Source organism: Hydractinia symbiolongicarpus, chromosome 2 (genome assembly GCF_029227915.1).
Source record: "Hydractinia symbiolongicarpus strain clone_291-10 chromosome 2, HSymV2.1, whole genome shotgun sequence".
NCBI lineage: Eukaryota > Metazoa > Cnidaria > Hydrozoa > Anthoathecata > Hydractiniidae > Hydractinia > Hydractinia symbiolongicarpus.
In genome coordinates, this window is record NC_079876.1 from 15,292,126 (window position 1) to 15,317,715 (window position 25,590).

The window sequence follows — 25,590 nt, forward strand, 5'->3', positions numbered from 1 at the left end:
TATTGGATCGAGCAATTTTGTAGCTCGTTTCAAATCGTTTTAAAATTAAAAATAAAAGTGGGCCTAATATCGAGCCTTGAGGTACTCAACAAAGTATGTGTTCATAGTCAGTTTAACCTCTTTCATAGCTTATAAACTGTTTTCTTTGAGAGAGATAACTACGAAACCAATTGAGTGATATATTTCTGATACCATAAGATTCGAGTTTTTTTAATAGAATTTCGTGATCTACTGTATCAAAGGCTTTTGATAATTCTATGAATACACCTATGGTATATTTATTTTCATTAAACGACTGGAGTATTTGGTCAACAAGTTGGACAATTGCATGTTCAGTAGCATGTGCATGTTGAAATCCAAACTGTTTTTCATATAAAATGTTATGCTCTAAAAGAAATTTATATAATCTATTGTACATGATACGTTTAAGTAATTTTGAGAAACAGGGCAGTATGGATATTGGTCTAAAGTTTTGAGTCTCCAGTTTTAAAAATTGGAGATATACTGTTAGTTGCTGGGGAAAAATACCTTCTTTTAGAGATATCGAAAAAATGTGTTTTAGTGGTCCAAATAGTTGATCTTGACAGTTCTTAACTACATTTGAACTGATATCGTCATACTCTGGACTTTTGTTAGTTTTAGGAGAGAGGAAAGCATCAGTTATTTCTTTATCAGTCAATGTTTCTTGCTTCATGTTTTCTTGATTTCTGGTTATATACGCTGAGTGTTTGGAATTGCTGATGCAAGTTTAGGTCCGACATTAACGAAGAATTTATTAAAAATTTCAGCTATTGTTATAGCGTCTGTTATTTCTTCACCATTTGAAATCAGTCTCTTTGGGAATGAACTTACTGTCTTTTTATTCCCAATAACTTCTTTTATAATTTGCCATGTTTTTTTAATGTCAAGCTGATACTGTTTTAGTCAATCTGCATAGTGTTGTTTCTTTGATTTTAGTTTAATAGATTCAAATAAGGTTTTATATGCTTTATAATTATTCTCGTTCAACATAGTTCTCTTTTTAAGGAATTTATCGTATAATTTTTGTTTCCGCTTTGACGACTTTATGAGCCCTCTTGTCATCCACGGACTTAGTGAAGATTTAGATTTTGCTTTAAAATCTTTTATTGGAAATGTTTTATCATATAATGAGAGAAATAATTTAAGAAATTTGTTGTAGGCTGTGTTTGCATCACTTATGTTTTTGATATATGACCAATCTACGTTACTTAATTTTTCTTTTATATTTTATTTGCGAGTCTGGATTTACGGTTTACTTGGTGAGATCGCGTGATAGCACTCCTTCGTGTTACTCTAGTTGGCTTGTTAACCAGAGGAAAAAAAACTTCTTTCGAAAATAAAATAAATAAATTATTTAACTTTTACATTTGTTTCGTGATCTAAGAAGTTTAGGTTCAAGTCACCTATACTATAGGTTGGTTTATTATTCAGAACAGCAGGTCTGAGTAAATCTTTCAAGTGGTTATGAAATGGTTTATAATCGCCAGCAGCTTTCCTGCATACAGCATTAATAATTATCTCTAATTTGATGTTTTGAGGAGTAATTTGGCAAACTGTAAAGAGAATTTGTTCAATTATCTTCACGACACCATGTCTCCGTTAAAAATATTACTTTAAATTTGTAAACGTTTGGTCCCATTATTATTTACAAGATTTTACAAAATTCATGTTCTAAATTTGACAGAAAGTTTTTAAATTTTTCAAAGTTCTTTTTTAAACTCCTTATATTTAAATGTAAAATAGAAAAAGAAGTTTCATGATGTAGATTTTGTTTTGCTTCATCTACGGTGAAGTACTTTGTATTTGATAAAAAGTTTTGTTTAGATTTACGTCAGGGTCTGTTGAATTAGGATACTTTGCGAATTAAAAGTTTCGAAAACTAATTTTTCAAAAATGTCTTCTATGGTTTCACCCATCTTGTGAAAAAGCAAATCTATTGTCTTATTGCGTAATGGAAACTTATTTATGTTTTTGGTTGGAAATCCCTGGAAAATACTTTGTCATATTTTAAAATTGCATATTTACCAAGTTCCCTAAGACTCTGAACTTCAATCCGTTTTTCCTTTCTAATAAGCCTTGTTGCCGCAGAGAAATCTTTGAGTTTCTTTGCATTCATCAATATTGCTTCCTTGCCTTCCCAGTTTAATAATTTAGCCACTATAGTTATCGGACCATCTATTTCCGTCATCGGTCGTACTCTGTGTACTCGTTCAATAATTATATTTTCCAGATTCAACTTCTATTTCAAAAGATTTTTCACCTTCTGTTTGCAATCTTCACAACTTTCTTTCTCGTGTTCTGCCAAACCATCAATTTGGAGATTATTTCTTCGCGATCTATCCTCCATTTCACGAAGTTATTTCTTCAAATCCTTCAGCTTTTCATCCCCAGTTTTTATGTGGGTTTTAGAAATTTCTAATTTGCTATCCACAATGTTTTGGTGAACTTGAAGACTATCTACTAAGACTAAATATTTTATACACAGTATTTTATGTATATACTTTAAAAGCGTCAATTAAGCCAACTGCAGCAAAATGGGAATATAAAAAAAAAACGTTTTTCTAATTTATTTTGTGAAACTACACTAGCAAAAAAATTTGTCGTTGAAAAGTGAAGCTAAGGTGGAAAGGGGGCCATTTTCAGGCGCGTGGAATGTAGCAAAAACATGTTGCACGAAGCAAACATTTTGCTCTACAACTTCAGGGACAAAATAGATCTGAATCTTTTTTGTGCCAGTGCTCCACGGACAAAATTTGATGAATATTTTGTTGCATTGCAAATGTTGCTCGTGTTCCCACCTTCTGCAACATGTCCCGGGACAAAAATTATTGTTGCACCACATTTGTGCATATCATGCAACAAATATGCTGCAAAATCATTTGAGACATAGTGTCATTGACCAATGAAAATGTGAAGGGAGAAGATAGGAGAGAAAGCCAAAATGTCGGGCAAGAAGAAAAAGCTATCTGATGGTATGGTATCTGATGGTATAAGATTTTTTTTAAAGACAATTATAAATTTTGACCTAACAATTGTAAAATTTTTTAGACAAAACAATTTATTTTGGTGTATATGCACGTTAGGACGATGGCTTTAAATGCGCTAGGACCCCCTTCGCAGGACCCTTGTTAATAGCAGTATCAACAGGAACTGAAGAGGCTATCCTGGGTAAATAATTTCAATAATAAAATAATAATAGGCATCTAATCACAAAACCCTCTGAGAATTCTGTGGCTTGGAAGCTAGATATAGCTAGCTAAAAGTACTTTCACTTTTAACTATAATATGAAATAAAGATATAGCTAAAAATCATAATCAAAAAAGTGTATAGCTAGCTACCTTGGTTTGCACAACCTTTGTAGCTACAAAAGTACGTCTTGGACCTTTGCTAGCTAGCTAGCTATAGATGGCTGAAAACTTTTAAATAAATATTTATGTAAAATTTGTATGTAGTAAATTTGTAAAAAAGCGGAGACAACACTGCAATCATGTTTTCTCGAAGCAAAAACTCAAAACACTTGAACTAACTTGTTTCTGATTAAATTAAAAATAAAACTCTATCCATGATTTTGATCCAAGATTGTTTTGCATAAATTATAGCAATACGGTGTTCTCGGCGGTCCGCATGCAATTCAAATGACCAAATTTTAAATAAATTAAAAATCAGGACGAATCGTGCTGATTTTAACCAACCTGACCCAGGGTCATTTCTTAGCGCCGTCTCGGATATCAAAAAAGCGAGAAATTGCCCTGGTAACGAGGTTGCCCAGGAGGGGCAACTTGTCAACCTCGTGTCCCCAGGGCATCTTGTATCTCTTCTGACCCCGGGACGGCGATACGAACATCGCCGTCTGCGTGTCAATAGATACAAAATACCCCTGGGGATGAGGTTGATCCTACATTCTCATCATCTATTTTTTACTTATTCTACCCGACAGATAACGTCATCGTGTGTTATCTAAACCCATAGCCCCGAGATGGCGCGCACTGTTTGGGGATGTCTGTCTCTGCGTAGCTCGAACTAACCATCCTAGAAACAATAGACAGGTATATCCTTCGATATTTGTGAGGCTAGCCGTTTAAAATATGCACATCTAATCTCTCACCAACCTCGTTCCCAGGGCATTTTACTTCGCAATAACCGCCCAGGGGCCATATGACCCTGGGGATGAGGTTATAATAGCACCTAAATATACCGAAAGAGTCCGGTCAGTATTATACACATTGTAGATTTTAGGGTCCTGAGTCCCAGGCCAGTGTCCAAGATGCATTCCAAACAACTCCCTTAAAAAAAGTTCTCACCCGTGCTAGTTTTTAACTAAGTTGGAGGTAAAGTGTAGTGATGTGTTGTCATTTTTCTTCAAAAAAAACATCTCATTATGTTAAAGATTTTCCTTTGCATGTAATTCTTCTTGCTTATCATCAAAACAAAGCAAATAAAATATAAAAATCAAAATAATAAATTCATATTGTGGATGAGTGCTTTACGGCTGAGTGACGCTTGAAAAGGTCTTGTGATCAAGGGATCACAAAATGACGAGACGAAAGAGCGAGACACAGTGGAAAAGTACATGTCGCTGGCTTCTAAAAAAGTGAAGTGCTGTCGTAAAAGAAATGAAGTAAGTCATTAGTCCTCCAGCGTAAATATTTTTGAAGTGGACTGAAACGAGACACCAATGACATAACTACTAGAATAACTACTGGGTGAAAATTTGCTGTCAACAATCATTTACAAACATCTTATACTCAAAGTTTAGTTTAAAATAGAAAGTCTGACATCTTGTAAAAAATCCTGCGATTTATAAGAACGAGCAATATAGAAACTTAGCTAAATATAAGCCAAACTTATTTTTCATATTTTACCAGCTAAAATAACTTATATGCACAAAGACATGTTTTTTAAAGTTATACTGCCAAAGTTTTGTTTAGAAAAAAAGATGGCAATATAATGTTCAAAAGGATAAATTTTTTTTACAAAAAAGGATATTTTTTGAAAAGTCTTTTAAACAAAAACATGTGCATGAAACTTTTGTTGACAAAAATAGAAAAAAATGGTAAAGGGATCCCGAGGTACCTTTACAAGTTGGACTCATCTGAAAGATTTGTATGAGAAATAATAAATGATATATTTACTTTTTGTTAAAACTTCATGTAACTTCAGATATAGCTTTTTAAGTATTTATTTTTTTTGTCGCTCGCCTGCCATCTTGGTTATCTTCGACCTTCTTCTTCGTTAAAAAATTTTCATTCTACTTCCAGTCTTTTTTAGTGTTAAGTATCATTCCAGTAGCGCTTTAATTATTAGCCAAAACATATACCTTCGCACCGCAAAGTGAAACGAAAGCTCTCTACGAACAATTATTTTTTTTAAAAAAATTAAAATAATTCTGCATAAAGTTCTTTACGAACAATTATTTTTTTTAAAAAAAATAGAAATAATTCTGCACATAGCTGATCAATCAAACAAAAATTAAAATGTGCATGATTTTTATTTCAAAGGACTTTATTTGAGACGCAAGTTGTGCATGATTTTTATTTCAAAGGACTTTTATTTGAGAAGGTTGTGAAAGTTACTGATCATTCAACATGTCACACATTTGTGCAGTCCTGGTCTATTGAGGTGCGTGATCACGCCCCGCACCTCCGCACGCTCCTGCAACAATAGAGCAGCGTTTTCAATCACGCACCAAAAACACTTTAGTCACTTCAATAATGCGCACCTGAAATGTCTTTTGTATAAAGTAATTATTTACTATACTAATAATCAAAGAAAAGTTTGGAATTTGAATGAAAATCATGCAAGTTTAAAAATTGAATACGTTGCATTGCATAATAACACCTGTTACTGGATTTTTTGTTTCAAGATGAATTCATTAGGTTAGAGCATCATTAGGTTGTATATCGCAGAAGTCGCCAGTGGCATGCTTCGAAAATGCTTGTCACTGGCACAGCTTAACATGAAGCAAAACTGTACAGGAGACTCAATTTGTTAGAGTCTTCGCAGAACATCTCTTCTCACAAATCCAAGGGCAGGGCTGACTTTTTGCCTGCTGTGTCGTGTGGGAGACAGAACTACTGGACTTCTTTTTAATACGATATACAGTTTTTTCGATTATTATTACTAAGCATATTTGATTTCTCTTTCTCCTTTTTTCTTTGGTATTACATCACAAGAACATTTGTCTGAAAGCTGTATTAAGGTACAGGACACCTAACCTCTCCCATGTTCTGGTTATATTTAACTTGCATGGGTGCGCACTCTTCTCACAGTATTCTCTGTGACGATGAAGGTTGGACTGACTTGTGGCATGGTTCCAAATGGTCTTCCGTCTTTTGTTTGAGTCTCAGTGTAATGCACCAGCCGAGCATAAGAGTGTCAGCATGAAGGAATGGGGCCGACATTAATGTTTTATGTTGTATGTTTTTAAAGGTCTTATCATGGAGGTACAGAGCAGCGTTGATGTTAGACAGGATACCTGTCTCTCTTTTCTGCTTTCGCGCTTTGATGTCTGTCCTGCTTTTGTAACCCTGCTTATTTCAGCGCACTATCGCAAAAGGGGAAAATGATGAGTTTAATTTACTAGACTACGTTGATGTTTGCGCTACATATTGGAAGAATATAAAAACTTTAATTAGACAGTAAATTCTGCCTCTCTCTGTATGGTGGTATAAATTAAAGTAGTATTCTTTTCTATTGATTTTTTAATATTTTTTAATAAAAAATATATCCATCTACTGAGTAACTTGGCAACCTCGTCCCCAAGGATTGTTGAGAACAAGGTTGGCAAAACTCACTTGAGCATCATACCCCGCCTAGGTCGACAGGTTATAGATCAGTAATTTTTACAACCTGTTTGTTGAAATAAATTCTTTTAAATTTGAAATGCTAATATCTTATTTTTTTGTTTTATTGCTTAGACGGCTAGAATATCATGTTGAATTATTTTTTTTAAACAAAAACAAATCATTCGTACAGAGATCGATGTGGAAAGTACATTGGATTTTTTTAACTTTGTTGCCACAGTATATTAATTGTTTTTGGCTATGAAAGTCATTAATAATAACGAGTGAAAGTCATTAATTTGTGAGCGCTACTGAAATACTACGTAATAAGTGACGTGCCACTAAAAAGGACTGGAGCTAGTTTGAATTTTTAACGAACAAGAAGATCGAAGCGGCCATTAAGGCGGCAAGAAAAACAAATATTTAAAAAACAATATCTGGGGTTTCATGAACTTTTAACAAAAAGTGAATATGTCATTGGGAATAACTTATGAAAATCTTTCAGGTAAGTCCAACTTGTAAAAGTATCTCGAGATCCCTTTAAGTAAGATATTTTTTAAGACAGACCAAGTTTTAAAATATTAAAAAAACATGCACCGAAACATTTTTTAGTTTTTGCTCGGTTTATTTTAATCTTTTGCATAGTTTACATATCATTAAATTATATAAAATAAATTCGTTTATTATATATAATTACACTATTATCTAAAGTCCTTATATTTAAATTTAACAATTAAAGTTCCTTTCGTTATACGAAGTTAGTTTATTTTAATTGGACTTTTTATCTAAGGTCTTTATATTGAAAAATTCTGTGTCATTATCGAAGTTTGTTTAACAAATATTATTCGCGCTTACACGTGTTCTTTAAAAAAAACTTTCAAAATAAACTCAAATTTTATGAAGCTTAATTTGTATTTGCTTACAAGGAGTCATTTTTTTTTAAAAAAGAAACCCAGAGTAAATCAAAAATAGTTCTTTAATGATTTTTACATTTCATCAGTGCTAACAAACTGGAACTAATTTTTTTACTTCCATCCTTTTCTTTCTTCTTTTTCTTTCATATTTTGCTGTGCCAGTTGAAAATAGTTAATTATTAATAACCTGAGCACTTTTTCTGCACAATTAGGGAACCAAAGTAAATATTCCCCCATAGAGGAATTAATAAATCACCAATACTCTGCCAAAACAGCATGTTTATTTTTTTAGAATCAAACAATAAGTCAAACAAAAATTTTTATCGTCAGAGAATGCCTCGTCTTCAGATGTATAGAATGAGAGAGTCTGCGATCGGAGAGTAACAATGTTAAAACACTGAAAGCCCTTTTAATGCTGCTGTTAGATCCAGATATGCATGTTAAAAGCTTGACAATGCAATATAAGTTCGGAAATTTTTTCCATCATACAGCATGGTTTTTTGCCACATTTTCTTTGGTTCATCTAAAAACTGACTGTAGTTATGTTTTGCAAAAGATCTAAAAGATCGCCATTCACTTAAAGCTTTACATGCGTTGATTCTCGTAATAGAAGCTTCAATAGGGGTTTTGAAATGTTCTATCAATTTTTCAAGGCACCCTTTCCCATAATCTGCGTCATGGTCATCTCAATATTGTGGATCATACCACTTCATCGCTTAGTAAATTTCAGATTCGCTTTTCGTGAATCTCCGTTCAAGATTATCAGACAAAGCTAGTGCCATTTCCCTTTTAACTCTTGCAGTGATTGAATGTATTTGCATCTTTATTAAAGGACCGTCTCAAAATTTCAATTTTTCAAGGCACCCTTTCCCATAATCTGTGTCATGGTCATCTCAATATTGTGGATCATACCACTTCATCGCTTAGTAAATTTCAGATTCGCTTTTCGTGAATCTCCGTTCAAGATTATCAGACAAAGCTAGTGCCATTTCCCTTTTAACTCTTGCAGTGATTGAATGTATTTGCATCTTTATTAAAGGACCGTCTCAAAATTTCAATTTTTCAAGGCACCCTTTCCCATAATCTGTGTCATGGTCATCTCAATATTGTGGATCATACCACTTCATCGCTTAGTAAATTTCAGATTCGCTTTTCGTGAATCTCCGTTCAAGATTATCAGACAAAGCTAGTGCCATTTCCCTTTTAACTCTTGCAACGTTTTCGCCCGAAGCGTCAGAAGGTTTCATTCCATTGTTTAAAACTGCAACATTCCTGATTGCAAACTGTTTTGATTCTTCCGTGACCTTTTAAAAAATAGCCAGTAATTTTAAATGCACTCATGTAACTATCCAATAGTTCGTCGTCAGTTTCAACCAAGTCCGCTATATTTTTTAATTCGTCGCATGTCCGCTCAATGGTTGCTGCCATTTCATAAGGCATTACGTCGTTTTCTCCAAAAATTAAGGAGGCTGGTCCAGCAGAGTCAAGTATATCGAGATAAGACGCAAGCTTGCAGAAATATTCGTAGTTTTTAAACTTAGCTAGGAGCCCTGAAATTTTCGCTTTGGTCTCATTACGGCCAGGTTCTAATAAAGCGTTTTCGTAGGCTATTCTAAAACCAGGCCACATCTCTAAAAGGACTTTGAAGCCTCGTCGTCTGTGATTGATGAATCGAGTCCCATGTATTTCAGGCAGCTTCTTATGAGCTGTAATGCCTAGAGATTTGCAAGCCTCGCGTACAGTGTTACTCAATTTCCCAGAGTTTTTTTTGCAAAAAATATATTGCGATGTAAGTGTCTTCGCAAATTTTCATGGTAGAATCATTCACAGCTGCTTTGAAGGCCAATTCAACGCGATGGTTACTACAATGAATCGGCAGCAGCCAGTCACGATTTGATGCTGTGTCAGAATGCCGTTATGCCGTCCCGTATTGAAACTCGCGCCATGTGACGTAGCAGACACAAGCCTGACATGATATTCTTCATCCTTCATCTTCAACTTTCCTTCAGCCTCGTGAAAAACTGTCTATTCCAAGCTTTACGCTCTCGGCGTCAACTCCACCAAACTCGCTCATTTCCATCAATGAAGCAAAGATGTAACAAGGCAAGCCATTTCTCTCTGCTCGGACCATGACAAGCTCCTTATCAGACCCAGTTTTCCTTGCCTGTGACCCATCTGTCAAAGGTGACACATCTTTGAATAACTTCTGCAAGGACGTGAATATACTCTCTGCATGCTTTTGTTTTGTCCTTTCCATCTATCAAAATAACTCTGTTGTTACGTTACGACATTTTACAAGGACTTTGAAGTGTTTTAATGACATTGTTGTATTTAGTGCTAGTTCATATGTCGTTCGAAACATTTTCAACGCTTCAGTTATTCTTGGTTGGACAGGTCTTTTTTCTCCTACGGATTAGAAATTATAAAATTTTATTTTTGAGAGATAGCATGGAGTATTCCTTAGCTAATATAAAAGTTAGAAAAAACCTGTCACTGGCAATTGTTCCTGTGGAGGCTAACTCCTTTCTGTTTCTATCGCCCATCGGTGATCTTTACCTAAAAGTAATTCAACGATTGTAAAGCAATGTAGTACCCAGTCTTCCATTTCTGAATTTTCAATTCCATTCTGAGTACCAGAACCGAACACTAGTATACTTTGCAAAACTTATTAAAAACACTTGAATTTCATTGGTTGCACTTTCCGTCATGATTAAAGATTGATTTTGTTGCAAAAATCGTCTAGTAGAGATTTAACTTTAGAAGATGAATTCAGCATGAACTCAGCAATGAAGAGTTTGTTTAAACGTGATAAAAAGAACATAACAGAACAAAACTTAAATGTAATCAATATTGCATTTGGAAACAAAGTTGGTACAATTGATGTAAGCTTCAACGGCCTTGCACAAAGGATTGGAAAAAATCACATTTTTATGCTTTATACATAACTTGCACCAAACAAAATTTACCTAATTTCTATCTTGTTTTTCTATTGTTTCGTATCCAATAATAGAAGATTTGCCATAATTTCAAAAAGTTCAAGTCCATCGTTTGCCATAACTCAACTTAATCTTACAATCACTGCTAGATACCTCGAAAGACCAGGACTTTCATGTGTATCTAAACTGCCATTAAGCAGCATATCTATTTGTTTTGTCAAAATACACATCCATTTACATTCAAACTTACGTATCGGAAAAATGTTCAAATAAACGAATGCTCAAATAAACGAAAGGTATCAGAAAGAAAAACTATTTTTCATGGCAGACAGACAATATCTTTCTTTTTCATCTTTCTTTTTCATCATATTGCACTTTTGGTTTTTCACAAAACGGGTCCCTCGAAACTCATTTACAACTAAATGGCCGCTACGGTCAAACCAATTGACTTTTTTCAATAATTTTAAGTTTGTTGCTTTACTAAGAGATTAAAAGTCATAAAACATAGGATGTTACATTTCATGCAGTCAGAGAAAATTGTTTTTTAATCTGTAATCGTTATTTAAAATCTGTAATCGATTGTTATTTAATCTGTAACCGATTGTTATTTAATTTGTAACCGATTAATTAAGACTAATTAGATGGTACATATAGATAAATTAAGCGTATAACTATTTGGTTAATTAAATGGTATGAACTTCTTAATCCAGTTTTTTAACCTTTTTCAACCAAATCAACAGCATGTGATTTTATTTTTTTGTTTATGTTTATTTTTTATTTATTTTTATGTGTTCTGCCTCCCTTAGCTAGAGTGTAAAAGGTCTGTTCGGTAAAAAATAGGATTAGTTATGTATACCTGTATATACCTTGTGTTGTATTTGAGCTAGCTAGATAGCTGCTAAACATGTGTTCGAGCAAACCTACATTGTGTTTTTTACTACACCCTGTGCACAAAAGCCTTTCTAGCTCTAGTCTAGTAACTACCTCCTCAACTGTACTGCAAAAAAACAGAATCTTACATTAACAGTCTCTAAAAGTATAACAAAAAGCTATTTAATTTTGTTTGCACGTTAAGCTATACTAACAATGCCAAATATTTAATTTTTCACAAAAATAAATTCAGTCGAGCAGTGCATTAACATTCCAGCGTCCCTTTTGCACATAAACTTTAACGCCCTTATTTTTTTTCTGTTATTATTCAATTTTTTACGCATAAATTAATTTATCTTCATAATTAACGGAAACTTGAGAAACCAATCAGATAGCAGAACTGACCAGTGTGGCCCAGGGTCATTTCTTCTCGCCGTCCGAGATTGTCAGAAAGAGAAAAATGGGCCTGGGGACGAGGTTGCTTTATATTTAATGTATATTGTAAATATGTGACGATTCCAGGGAATTTGATAACAACCTATAATTATCGATCACTGTTTAGCGATAATTCCTGAAAAAAAGACCAGAATTATCGATAAATAAAATGGATTAGCGATGAGGTCATTAGCGATACACAATGCTGAGCTATAATTATCGCTAATTTAATTTGCTATCTCAGCAGATTATCGATAATAGTGCAATATGGCTGACGACAACAATCTTTTCTTGTCTGTCGATTAAATTGCTTCCAAACCAGTCAACATAAAATGTTGCTTGTTGTTTTTAGGAGTTGTATTTATGTCTTTTTTTTTTAAAAAAAAATTACTAATATATATATTTTGTTTAACCGCTACAAAAAATTAAGCGCTAATTTAGTTAGTCTCTTTTAATTTTCTGTGTTCCTTAAAATAGCGCAAGCCGTATGTAGCATGTGGTTCACCCTGAGCAATTCCATTTCACGGTTTGGTTTTGGACAAGTAACAGCAGAGCAGGCCATGCGTAATGATGAGTGGAAAAAGTGTTTACATTTGTACCCCAGTTCAGGTTATATTCATTGGAATTGTAGCGAATGGTCGTTATGAATCAAGATTAATTTGAATTTAGAAGGATCTAAAGAAGTTAGAAGCTAGCTAACTATCTGAAAATGTTAACATAAAAGGTATGTTTCAAGCAAGCCTATTCTTGCGGTCGGAATGTGACGTGACAAACAATAGTTTTGGCAGCCATTATGAAATGGTGTACGCTTTTTCAGTCTTTCTGTAGCGATTGAAGGGATAAGACGTCTTTTTAATTTTAAAATGTATCAATACGAAGAAAATTTAACTGGAGAAGCTTTAAAACGTTACAAGGAAAAGATTTTGCTAATTGGTTTAGAAAAATGTCCGTACAAAAGACCTGCAGATGATTGGATAGAAGACCAAACAGAGTGGCCACCACTTTCATATCATCATCTTTATCACTACCTTATAAAATCCCCAAGTAAGAATCTTGCTAGCTAGTTTTCAGAAAACTGTTTGTTGAACCTGACTAAATAAATATTTTTGTTTTAATTTTCACTTAGGGATCTTCAGTCCAGAGGCAATGGAAAACTATAAATCTTTACAGGCTTATCAATATTTTATTTCTGGTTGGGTGCAAACGATTAAACATATTCATTTTCCTGGTGGTGTAGTGTTTTTTGCTGATGTCAGACCATCCTACCGTACAACTGGGGAACCCCATCATCCTTGGGTAGCTGTTGAAAAGAGTGGAAAGGTTGTAGCTGGTCACTGTACATGCATGGCTGGGTAAGTTTTATTTCTTTGTTTTATATATTACCTCTGATTGTAGCTATAACTAAAAATTATTTTAATTATTAGCCTTGGTAAAACATGTTCTCATGTGGCAGCAATTCTTTATAAAGTGGAAGCTGCTGTTCGACAAGGTTTAACTCACACCACTCCTACAGACCTTCCTTGCCAGTGGAACCAAAATTTTACCCGGAATGTTAAAGCCTCCAAAATCTGTGACATTATTTTTTATTCCGATAAAGGGAAGTCAACTATGAAATCATATACTCGAAATGATATGCTACCTGCCACATCACAGGAACAAAGTGCATTTTTAGCTGATTTATCAACCGAAAGTAAGAAAATTGTAGGTTTATCTCTGTTTGAAAAGCATCAAGATGCTTTCGTACTAAATGAACCTCCACCTGTTCAGCGTAAATTACCTTCTTCATTGTTGGATTTGTATGTGGCAAATAAAACATTTTCTCCCAAAGAGTTAGAAATTGAATGTGATAAAGTTATTAAGAACTTAAAGTACAGTGAGTCAGATCTTTGTTACATCGAAGAAGCGACTAGAAATCAAGCTACTTCTGCAACCTGGTACCAACAGAGAGCTGGAAGAATCACTGGTTCCATTATCCATTCAGTGCTTCATACAGATGAAACCAACCCAGCCAAAAGTTTAATGGATAAAATTTGTCAGAAGAAAATTTTATCTTTGAATGTGCCATCCCTAAAATGGGGTAGAGACCATGAACACGAAGCATTGTTATTGTTTCAGGAAATATCAACTTCCGATACTGTAAACAATATTGTAGTGTTGGGAGACCCAGAAACTCACACCGATTTTGAATGCAAAGATGTAGGATTATGTGTACATCCAGAACATCCTTGGTTAGGTGCATCCCCTGATGCGTTAGTTTGCTGTGAGTGTTGCGGTTACGGTGTCGTAGAAGTTAAGTGCCCATACAGTTTACAAGAAGGCTTTTTGTTAGAGGCCATAAATTCTAACACATTTTATGTCAAAAATATCAATGGAATTTATAAACTTGATAGTAAACATTGTTATTATGCACAAATTCAAATGGAAATGTTGGTTACTAATGTCTTGTATGGTGATTTTGTTGTTTGGACACCGCAAGAAATTTTAATTTTAAGGATCCCTGTCGATCAAGATTTTACAACCCTTATGCAAGAGCAGGCAACATTGTTTTGGAAAAATCATATTTTGCCTTGCTTAATAACAAAATCGTACAACACAGATACAAACGCTCTTACTCTGGAAATAACACCAGAAAACCGTACTTATTGTGTGTGCCAGTCTACGACTGGTGAGGGTGAGATGGTTGGATGCGATAAGTGCGACAACTGGTTTCATCCAAGCTGTTTAAAGTTGAAAAAACTTCCAGCCCAGAAAGTCTGGTATTGCTACGAATGTAGAAAAAAGTGAACTGATATGTTTAATCTTTATTGTTACATTTATATACATTTTTACATGTTTATGTGTATGCTAAGGCAGAAATATTTTACAAAAGTCTAACTTCAAGGTATTTACTTCCTATGAACTATGCTTTCACTTAAGTTACACAATGCTGCGCAAACCGTAACAATTTTGTCACAATAAGCTAGAGTCTCATCAAGTTTTTCGTCCTTCATACTTTTAACACATCTTATTGGCATGATGCCTTTCAGTATAATGTAGCGGTTTTTAAGAAGACCAATCACTCTTTCGATATGTATTCTTACTGATGCAATTTTTCGTGTTGACTCGATTTCTTCTGCTGACAGCTGCTTCTTACCTTTTGTAAAGAGAGTTTAGAGCAAAATCTTCCTTTAATGTGAAGCCTCTGTCAGCAAGAATTTGATCGCCAGGGTGATGATACTTTGTTGTTGTAAAATCTGATTCTCCAGAGGCATGCCTCCATAACAACTTGAAATAAAGTTCACTGCACCTACAATCCCGGTCAAAATATATTGGCAGTAAGCTACAAAAAGTGCAGTATAATCCTTTCCTACCCCCTCTCCCCCATTATCAATGTTTGGAAACGTGTTAGCACAGCTTTTGAACATTGATACTGGGGGAAAGGGGGCTTTGTACTTATCTTGCTCTTGCTACACGTGTAAAAAGGGTTTACTGCCATTATTTTTGACTAGGGTTGTAGTGGTGTGCAGGAAATAATTACTTTGATTGTACAGTGTTTTTTGTATTGACTGTAGCATTGTCCCCTGGCTAAAAAATTGCTTGGTGCCTCAATAAATATTTCAAAGCAGTCTATAATGCTTGTTAGCCTTGGAAATTTTTGCTTAAAAACTGCTGGAATTGTTTGGAATATTTTCTCCCTGTCTGACATCCGAATAAGAAATTTCAGTTTATAGTACATTATGTTAACCCATTTCCAAAATACTCAATGCATGTTGTTTTAGCTATATTTTTAATATATGCCAAGAATTCGAAGTTTGGGTTTTGTTTAAGTTTGATGATCGTTAACAATATCTGATCTTCAACGTTCAAGGAAGGACTACGACTAACTTCAATGCTGAATTTTTTTAAGTAGGAAATTATTTTATCAAGTATATTGAACTCCAAGCCAGTTAGTTTAATACTCTTGTCTTTATTGTTCCTTAATCCTTCATAGGATAATGCCGTAGTTTTAAGATTTAATTCAGCCCGCAAGATATCTCTCTCATTACGAAGATTAAACGTCTCCATATACAATGCAGTCCTTTCTTCCTCTACCAACGGACTGGATAAATTGGTACTTGAATCGGTCTGTTCAGTCAACGTTAATTCCGTCGGTTCTTCAACACATGTACTTGATGATGGAACTGAAAAGAAAGCATTTTTATAGTCAAGGCCTCTTGTCCATATTTTGTGTATTTTTTATATAAAAAAGTGTAGCTACTCACATTCTTTACTCAGAGTCCTGTTAATTCTTCTGTTGACGCGATCCATTTTACCCATTTCTGAAGAGTTGTCTTTAGTTCTCCCAGGGAAAACAGAAGGAATATAATCAGGATGTTTCTCTAAGTTTTCTTTCTTTCCTAAAAGGATTATTTTTACTAGCTACACATTTCAGTTTCGAATACAGAACAGGCTAACAAAAGGCACATGTACGCAGTTGTGGAGTATCCCTTACCAGTTGCAAAATGTTAAGAACAAACAAAATTATGTTGTGATTTGGGTGACCATGTTTTGTCAAGAACTTTTCCAGATTCATCAACTTGTGCACGACTTATCGCATTTAGCCATAGTCTTCGACATTTTTCCTCTTTTGGAATAATATAATAATTTAAATCCGGCCTATTCCTCTTATTATTTGTACAGTTTTCAACACAACAACACTTTGGCATCCTGCTGAGAATATTGAAGCAATGCTGTCTTTCCCGCTTTTTGCTACCATATTGTACCCCAAGCCAACATGGCTAGTTATCGTTGCCATGGTAGTGACGTCATTCCGACCGCAAGAATAATGTTGTAAGCCTGAAATTATTTTTTTCCTGCTTTTAAACTGCTAAATTAGTTTTCTGTGTTAGATTGAAATATTGTGTGCAGAGGCAAAAATTCGGTTAACAAAAGGAAACTTTAAAATGATGATTTTGTTTTATGCTAATAACAAACAAACATTACAGTACCATAAAACTTATTATAACAACTAAACTTAATTCAGGACTTAAATTATAATGTTATATGTTCTTAAAAATCACCAAATTTGCTATAAGCTTAAACTAAATCTGTCACGCAAAATGGTAGCTAACTGCAGTGGTAGTCATAAAATAAAGAAGGGGTAAAACCATGGATTTTTGTATTGTTCACCAACTAAGATTTTTAATATCACAATACACAAAATTTTATGAGAAAATGAGCCCTAAAACCTCGTAGTTTTAAGAAATTTCAAGAAAATCTCCAATTTTTAAAAACACTGATATTTACAAACATTAAACCACAATAAATTCAACAGAAGTTTCTTTTTACAGTATACATCCTGACAGAAAAAGATTTTAACTTTATGCAGGTATGCTAATTAATAAATTTGTCTAAGATCTTTTTATAAAAGTGTTTTAAAATATAACTTTTAGGGATATTATGCACTGTTATTAAGTTACAAAATATTTTCCAGAATATTCTTAAAATAAACTTTTACAGAATAGACGAATCTGCCAAAATATATTGTTTTAAACTTGCTACAAACTACCAACGTTTTGATTTTTTCACTACCAATATTTTTTAGAAGTTTTAGTAGGAGTAGACAAAATTTGTATACATATTGAATATGTCAATCTAATTTTTTTGTTTGTTTGTGATATAATATATAATATAAAAACTTTACTTAATTTTCTTCAAGATGTGAGTGGGATTTCATGTATCAGTACAAGCCTCAGACCTGTCGTTTATGTTTAAAAATTAACTAGCAGATTCAGAAATTGTGCAGGGTGACCACTCCTTAAATTACTTAAAAAAGTAAAATAAAGTACTTAAAAAAAATGAAATTTTAGCTACTCTCCTTAATTTCTCCTTATTTCTTAATTTTTTCGATTGTAACTTTTTTGGAAATGTGTTTATGGATTGTTCATCAACAGTGAAATACGACATATTTCTCTGTTAACTGAAATTTAAGATAGAGAACTAAAATTGGTTTTCTCCTTAATTATCCTTATTTTTTTATTCTTGTTTGCAGCAAAATATCCTTAAAAAATGTCAATCTGTCTCCTTAATTCTCCTTATTATCCTTACTTTTATTCTCATTTTATTAGTGGTCACCCTTTTGTGGTAGCAGTAAAAATCACAAGGTCTGAGGGAGAGGATTAATACTGATGCATGGTCATGTTTGGGTGCAAAGAACAGGCATAAGTTAAACATTAAAAATCCAGGCAAAATGAAAAAAATGCTTCTTATGCTCTTTTAATGTATACATTTACGTTTTTTTCAATTTTCGCCGTAAATTTTTTAATTTAACTTGCACCCGTTCGATGCACCTTTCCCACTCAACATCTGAGGGCTTGAAGTTTTGCCTGACATCACTCCAAATCCGCGTTGTTCTTACAGGGTCCAATTGTCTGCACCCTCTCTTGCCTGTCAAATTGGACTCCTTTAAGACATCCAGAGGAAATGAAGCAAGGATCGTTTTGTATGCGCAGTCGCAAATCTCTGTAGCATCCTATGCTGCACTAAGTACAGCATTGTTTGTGTCATTACATCCAGGCATTGTGTGAAAATTTGATGAATTTGGCTGGCAAGTTGGTGGATCATTTGGCAGGGGTGAAAGCGGTGGTAGTAGATCGAATTGTGGTACTGAGGCAGACGTTGTTTCAAATGATGGTACTGTTGTGTTGGTGGGGGAAAGTTGCTGTTCTGATACATTTTGGAAGAATCTTGGAATAATGGTGGTGTTCATGAAGTCAATGAGTTGGTCCAGTTTGAAATTAATGTGAATTTAATTGGCTTGCACGATGGTCAGTTGTGTGCTCAAATCTTGGTTAGTTGGTTGTGGTGGGAGTGGCTGAATCATTGGTGGAGATGGTAATGGTGGTGTTATCTGTTTTATTTGTGGCAGCATTGAAGTTGGCGACGGTGATGTTGGTGGTGACGGTGATGTTTGTGGCGACTGTGATGTTGGTAGCAGCGACGGTGACGTTGGTGGTGGCGACGGTGATGTTGGTGGCGGTGGTGATAATTTAGTGCTTATTTTGTTTTTGATTTTTTTTAGGGCATTTCAGGTAGTCTTTGTAGGATAGAATTGAGGTGAAAAGTTGGTTCTAAAAAGATAACATTACATCCAGTCATAAAGTTGGTAAGCATGATATTAAAATTTTACAAAACTTTAGCTTTGCACTAATTTCGTATTTTGCTTGTTATAATATCCAGGTTTAATAAGACTTAAGACTTTGATTCAATTTTTGTTATTTCAGCCTATATGTATTTTTACTTACATTTTTAGTACAGCCAGGTAGCAAAGTTGAGTTCTAGATGAAAAAGAAAAAATATGGTGGTAAAGTTAAAACCTACATAAAACCTGCACGAGCATGTTTGGCATTACGCGGTGGAACACATACCTTGACTCCAGCAGCAGAGCTTTTGAATATACAGTCGTCAGTTGTCGAATTCTATAAGTACATAATAGCAGTTTATAATAAATTATATTTTGTTTAGTTGTTTGTCCTTGTTGCACTTAATTTTCCAATAAAAACGAAAAAAATATACCATTGGTGTCTCCTGGACTTCTTTGTCTTCTTTTTTACTTCTTTCGTTCTAAAAATGTGCATAAAATGATTTGATTCTGTGCGCGCTTTGATATGAATCAGTGAAATTTATCTCGAAGATGGCTGTTTTTATTTCGTTCTTATAAAAACTTATTAATTCTTGAATAAGTTGTTATTTCACCTAATTTTTCAGCAGTAAAAAAACTTACCATGGCTTCTATTTCTTCATGATTTTCCTCAAAGCACCGACGCTTACCCAGCATTTCTTTATTATCTACAAAAATGATCTGTTGTGACAAGACATTTTTTTGTTAGGAAAATGCGCGTAAGAGAATAGAAATAGAAAATGGAGTAATGACCGGCTTGGTTAGATTGAAGTATTTTTTTAACAAAGCGAAAGGAAAATTCATACCATTTAAATCTAAAATTTCCCCTGTAAATCTTTTTCGCTTGAAGGTGGCGACACATCGCCCACCAATTCGCACATCTGCATCTTTTAATGCTGCGACAGCGAGCGGAATAGTGATGTCATCTGCATCAAAATAAACCAAGGCATATTTCGGCATTCTACTTTTCAAACTTCGTTCGGCGCGGTCAGGACAAAACATCCTCGAAGATATCGTGATAGCCTTCCCTGGGAGCTGCAGAGCGGGGCTTTGAAAAAAGCTTTTTTTTGGCGGGGAACCCCTTGCAGTGCAAGGTGGTTTATACGCTATTACATTTTTGGCAAAAAACTAGCATAATCCATGTCGTATTTAAACGATAATAGAAACCAGGCCACGCAATCACATGATTTAGATCATCTTGAACAGGGTCACATGATACTATTTTTCATTCAGCGTCGGCACAAATGGTGCAAGAAACTAGTTTCTGCTAACAACCGTCATGGCTGTTAGTAAACGAACTGCTACTGAAGTCGAAATGGAGGACAAGGAGTTTATCGAATCCGAAAAGATAGGTTCATTTTTAAAAAAGGGAAGAAGCTTGGGAATAATAAATTGTCCTGTGTAAGCTCTTTTTCCTTAAAAGAGATTCAATACTCACGAAATTCAATGAACGAACTTTCTTCCGAAGAAAGTGATGTTTTTATTCTATCTTTTCTTCAGTTTTATTGCCGACGTAAAAAAAATTCTATTTTAAGGGCTGAAAAAGATGACAAAAAAGAAAAAAAATGAAGGTAAGCCATTTTTCAGTCACAAAATATCCTTTTTTAGTAAATCTGTTATTATTTTATTTTAACTTTTAGACGTTTAGTCAGTGGAAAACAAAGGTGAGAAATTTTTTTTTTTTTTTTTTAATGTAACAAAGAAAGTCATTATTCCTAAATATATTTTGGTTATGTTCTCAATTACTACATTTACCATATTAAATTTTTTTAACACAACTAAATTTTGTTTAGATTACCTAACATGGAAACAGTTTCGTGCATATAGAAAAAATAATCCAGGCCCTACAAGCAAAAGAAGCTTTAAAGCCTGGACCTCCAATGGAGGTCAAGACCACAAAAATTTCAAATGGGAAAAAAGGGAGAAAAAAATATCACACCATCCACCACAACACCGATACCAACCACCACAACACCGATACCAACCCTACCAACCTCCACCCACGTATTCCGCTAGAAACCTTGTAATTCAAATAAATCAGGGTAGCACCGAACAAAAGTTTAATTAGGTGCTCCATAAATAATAATTGTTTGTAACCAAAATTAGGGCTAAGTGGACCAAAAAGGTGTCCAGGTTTAGTTTAGTCAGTAAAAAAACCATTATTTATGGAAGACTAGTACACTCAATTTGAATAAAGAAAATCATTTTTTTATGGATCTTTTATGTTATGGAGCTTCCATATTATGTTTTAAAACAAATTTTTGATGAGGTATCGATTTCAGTATTAAAAAGGTGTGTATTGGCCTTACCCAAATTAGTTTTTAATAATTTATTAAATTTTTCTGCCTTTTTTCCCACATTAATAATCAGTCTTTCTATTTCAATTATAACGTTGAAAGTTTTGCAACCAAACCTGAGCTAATGTTATATAAACAGCTAAATGAAATAACAGTACATTGTAAGCTTGTACAATATAATACACTTTTCTTAATAATATAATTCTAAACAAAGTTTTCTTTTAACTTATGTGTGATTTCTGGTTAGCTATACTAGGAACATTAGTACACATTATTCTGTCTGTATCGTCTGATTTACCACTGATATTAGTAAACTTTTAAGGCAAAATAAACTTAAATCAAAAAGCTTTCTAGTTAAATAAAACTCGCTTTTACAGCATATACTGTATCGATTGTTATGAAATACATGGATACAAATTCTTGTTGCATGGAATGTTTTGTTCCGCCATCTTGCTGTTTCAAACCATGATTCTTAACGTATACCGTCATGCCTTGTATCTCCCAGATTTTTTAATTCTATTGTTTGCATTGTTGGTGTTTGCACACCGTAACTAATGTTTTATAAATTAGTTCCAAGGTCCCCATGCATCTCTTTGTGTGATTCTGGAACTCGCGTTCAAGTTTGCAGTCAATTTTCTTAGTATTTTTATTTCCATTTCTACTAATGTTAGTAAGGGTTGAAGTAATTATATTGCAATATAATTATATTATAAAAAAAGTAATAAATAATTATTTAACTTTCAGACACGGTATTTTTCTCCGTGTGCGCATGAAACTTCTCGCAGCAAGAGATCAAAGCTCGGCTTTCCCAGCTCGCTAGCATTTATCAAGTACCACTGTCATTATTTTTTTAATTTATGCTAATTTAGCCCTAGCAAAATAGCGATAAATAGACAAAGAAAATCCCTTAGCGATATGTATCGATAATTTTTTTAATCTAAATTATCAATAAAACTTTTTGCTTAGCGATCAGGCGCTATAAGTGATCGATAATAAAATATTATCGCTAAATAGCTTGTTATTAAATTCCCTGGAATCGTCACATATATATAGTGAATATAGTGAATAACCTCAAGGAGTTGTCTTTTTTGTTACAATCAATTTAAGTTTTATATATATGTTGAGATGTATTTTTAATTGTAGATTGTGTCTCGGCTTGTTTGTATTAATAATCTTTTATTATCAATTTCAAGAGTTACCTTGCATTTATAATAGACACACTGTCCTCATCAGAAGACATCTGTCTATGATAAAACCTTATTAAGTAATGATCTGTTTCCCAGAAAATTTTATGTAGCTTTTGTTTACATGTAATACTTATGCTGTCATGGTTCTCAGTTCTATGTGCTTTGATGAAATATCTTTGTTTTTCTTTACATAGAGAGTATACAATCTATAGATAGAGATTGTAAAAGATGGCACCAAAAAATATCATTAAACTTTGTGAGTTCTGGTTGAAGTTATGTTTATATATTGAAAACTTTATTAAACCAGCGTTGTTGAATGTATTGCACAATGTGAACAACCGTGGGTCATACCAAGGTTTACCGTCTGATCCAAACCGATTATATAACGACTTGCGAAACCATCTTGCCAAATTAACTAAGTTAAAAGATAAAAAGATTATAAACAGCGATCAATGGTTGCTTTTATTTCCTGGTAATCAGCAAACTGACTCTTCAAAATTTGATACAACATTAATTATATTGTTAATTATCAATTGTACAACTTTTCCTCCTCCAAATGGAGGTTGGAAACAAAAATGTCCAGCAGCAACTGACACAACAATTGGTGCTTTTATTTTACATGCAAGGGAATTTAGAAACTTGATTATTCATTATGCCAACCCTGATACTTTAGAAAAGTCAGAATTTAATAACATCTGGTCGCAGGGTGACAAGATTTTAAATGGACTTGGATATACTGAAGATACAAGTGGATTAAAGCATGATTCAATTGATCCAACAAGGGTAGATTATTTTAGAGTGTTTCTGAATCATCTACAATGTTGTCAAGAACAATTGCAACGCATAGTCGATGAAAATACAACTGATATCTCCAATCTTCAGGGTTTAGCAAGAGAAGTAATTGAAATTAAAGAGAATACATCCAGCATTAAAGATTGTATATCCAACCTTAAAGAAGATGTAAATAAGGGTAAAAAAGAGCTGAACGTCGAAATTGCCAACAAAATAAACAATGTGCTTGCAAGAATTCATCATTTAAATGAAACATATGAAAAAGAAATTGCAGAATTAAATAACCGAGTCCTATCCGTGGAAGAAAAACAGAAAAAGTATGACAGGGGAATTGAAGCGCACACAAATATCCTAAATGATCATGAAAAAAGATTAGGCAAGCTTGAAAAAGGTATGTTATATGATTTCTTCTGATTACTGCTGCAATAACTAAAGATTTAAGAAGGTATTGCTGATAAATAGAAAATTTTGCACTTTGATGATTCAACTTAAATAAATTGTCGTCATTTTAATTTGGTACACATAAGTATTTGAAAAAAATATTTCAATTCCATTCACAAAGGAATTGCAAAGCAACTGGCCCGGGTAAAAATATAAAAGGTTAAGTAAGCATGGCTTAAACTTTGGTAATTTAGATTAGCAGCCTGACACTGCTTTTGAAAGAATAGAATTTTTTTATATCTGATAAAGTGAAGAAGTAGTAAGTACAAAGCTGAATTCCTGTAAAGTTTGAATATATCACATTTAAGAATATTGAGGAGAATTCAGTATTTTGCATCAAAAAGTGCTGTTAAAATACCATAATTAAGTTTCTTTTATTTTGGCCCTTCTTGAATAAGCAGGTTTATTGCCCCATAAATAAAAAATAAAGGCCACTGAATGTTTTTGTGTTTTCATTTGTTTACACTCTTGCTGAAAATTTTTTTAAAACTGCTCAAACTATACTTTTCTATTTAGATAATGTTTAAACTATAATATTTTGTTTCTATTTTGCTAACTGTTCAGAAAAGTTTATTTGTTTATGCTGTCTTCTTTAAGAACTGTCCTGATCACAGGACTCTTCCATACATTATATGCACTCACTCGTTTTTGTGCACCTTTCAGAGAAACACAGTACTTCAAAAATTGGCATTTGGGGAAAAAATTGACTATATTAGATATAATTTTTCTGTCTTGTTTCAAATTTAAAGACAAAATTGTAACACAAGTAGGGTTATTTTTGCAGTATTTATGCCGTAAATATCATTGACAATCCAACAAAATATTTTTATTTTAGAAGGCTGCCATAGTCCTTTCTTGGAAAAAGCTGCTTCAGACATACCAAGGTAGAGTTGAATTTCTTTTTCCTCTATGACAATAACTTGTGGCGTACAATTTAACGATATAATGTAACATCTTCAAGTATTTAGATCTGAAATGTTAACTGTTTTGTTTTTTTATCCATACCATCTGAAAAACGTTAAAAAATATTTTGTCTTAAATAACTATCTGGTAGGGTGAATTATGTACAATGCGTTTCATTGTCCTATTTTCAGTGTGTGAGAAATAATGGGCTTCATAACAGAGGTCTTTATATAAATGAGTAACATGAGCAGTCCTCAGAATGCATCTTCCTGCTCTTATTCTCACATCAGTTTCCTATTTATTTTCGTGATCATATTATATTAATAATCTAATATAATTGGATTAAATGAGAAATACATTGGATTTTGTAGCACCACTTTTTTCTTGTGCGCAGAGAGACAAAATACTTGTGTTACTGATATGGAAATTAAATGGGTTAAATGAGAAATACAGTAGAGTAATCCACAGACATACAACTAGTCTCTTTATATTTGAATTTTTGTTTTAGTTATACACTTTTCGAAAATCACCAAAGTAATCTCGTCGTAAAGTTTGATGAAAATTTCTTCATACAGCATATACAGGCCACTATTACTAACAACTCTCTGAAATATTCAAAACAGCTGGAAATAGATACCGATTATGTTATGGAAACAAAGAATGGAAAGTTACTTCTGATGATTTACACCAGCAATATGCATCATATGAGTGACTTGTCAATCACTTTAAAGGACAATAAAAACAAATTTACTTGTGTTTCGATTAAAGGTTGGTTATTTAGCTATGACTGATACAAGAATTTATGTCTATTTATATATGGGTTTTTTTTCACATTTCTCACAACCCAACTGGTCAGTCCCACGTTATATGATT

General features: G+C 33.5%; 2 protein-coding genes across 8 annotated transcripts in view; one reads left to right on the forward strand and one right to left on the reverse strand.

The window, feature by feature from the left end:
* The first annotated feature begins 4,328 nt into the window (after nucleotides 1-4,328).
* The window catches only part of LOC130629617 (uncharacterized), a 137,511-nt gene continuing 116,249 nt past the window's right edge, over nucleotides 4,329-25,590 (forward strand). For 3 of the 7 annotated variants that reach the window (XM_057442885.1, XM_057442886.1, XM_057442884.1), the window contains exons 1-3: nucleotides 22,544-23,764; nucleotides 24,650-24,698; nucleotides 25,226-25,485. In XM_057442885.1, the coding sequence (XP_057298868.1) occupies nucleotides 22,810-23,764; nucleotides 24,650-24,698; nucleotides 25,226-25,485 (1,264 nt within the window). In that variant the 5' untranslated portion in view covers nucleotides 22,544-22,809. Of the gene's footprint in view, nucleotides 4,641-18,998; nucleotides 19,083-19,229; nucleotides 23,765-24,649; nucleotides 24,699-25,225; nucleotides 25,486-25,590 lie in introns of those variants that run through there. The other 4 variants (XM_057442881.1, XM_057442883.1, XM_057442880.1 and 1 more) reach the window with 3 other exon arrangements.
* LOC130629829 (uncharacterized) lies at nucleotides 14,845-15,674 on the reverse strand. The gene is made up of 3 exons (XM_057443191.1): nucleotides 15,477-15,674; nucleotides 15,177-15,405; nucleotides 14,845-15,092 (listed from the first exon to the last, which is right to left on the reverse strand). Exons 1-3 carry the CDS (start codon nucleotides 15,672-15,674, stop codon nucleotides 14,845-14,847), a joined length of 675 nt encoding a protein of 224 aa, XP_057299174.1.

Excerpts from the sequence above, each read along its gene's own strand:
- LOC130629829 (XM_057443191.1), bottom strand. The coding sequence starts at position 15,674 with ATGTACTATAAACTGAAATTTCTTATTCGGATGTCAGACAGGGAGAAA. Across the intron at positions 15,406-15,476 it reads AAAAACACTGTACAATCAAA|CAAGAGCAAGATAAGTACAA; the intron begins GTAATTATTTCC and ends TTACACGTGTAG. Across the intron at positions 15,093-15,176 it reads TCAGATTTTACAACAACAAA|GTAAGAAGCAGCTGTCAGCA; the intron begins GTATCATCACCC and ends TCTTTACAAAAG.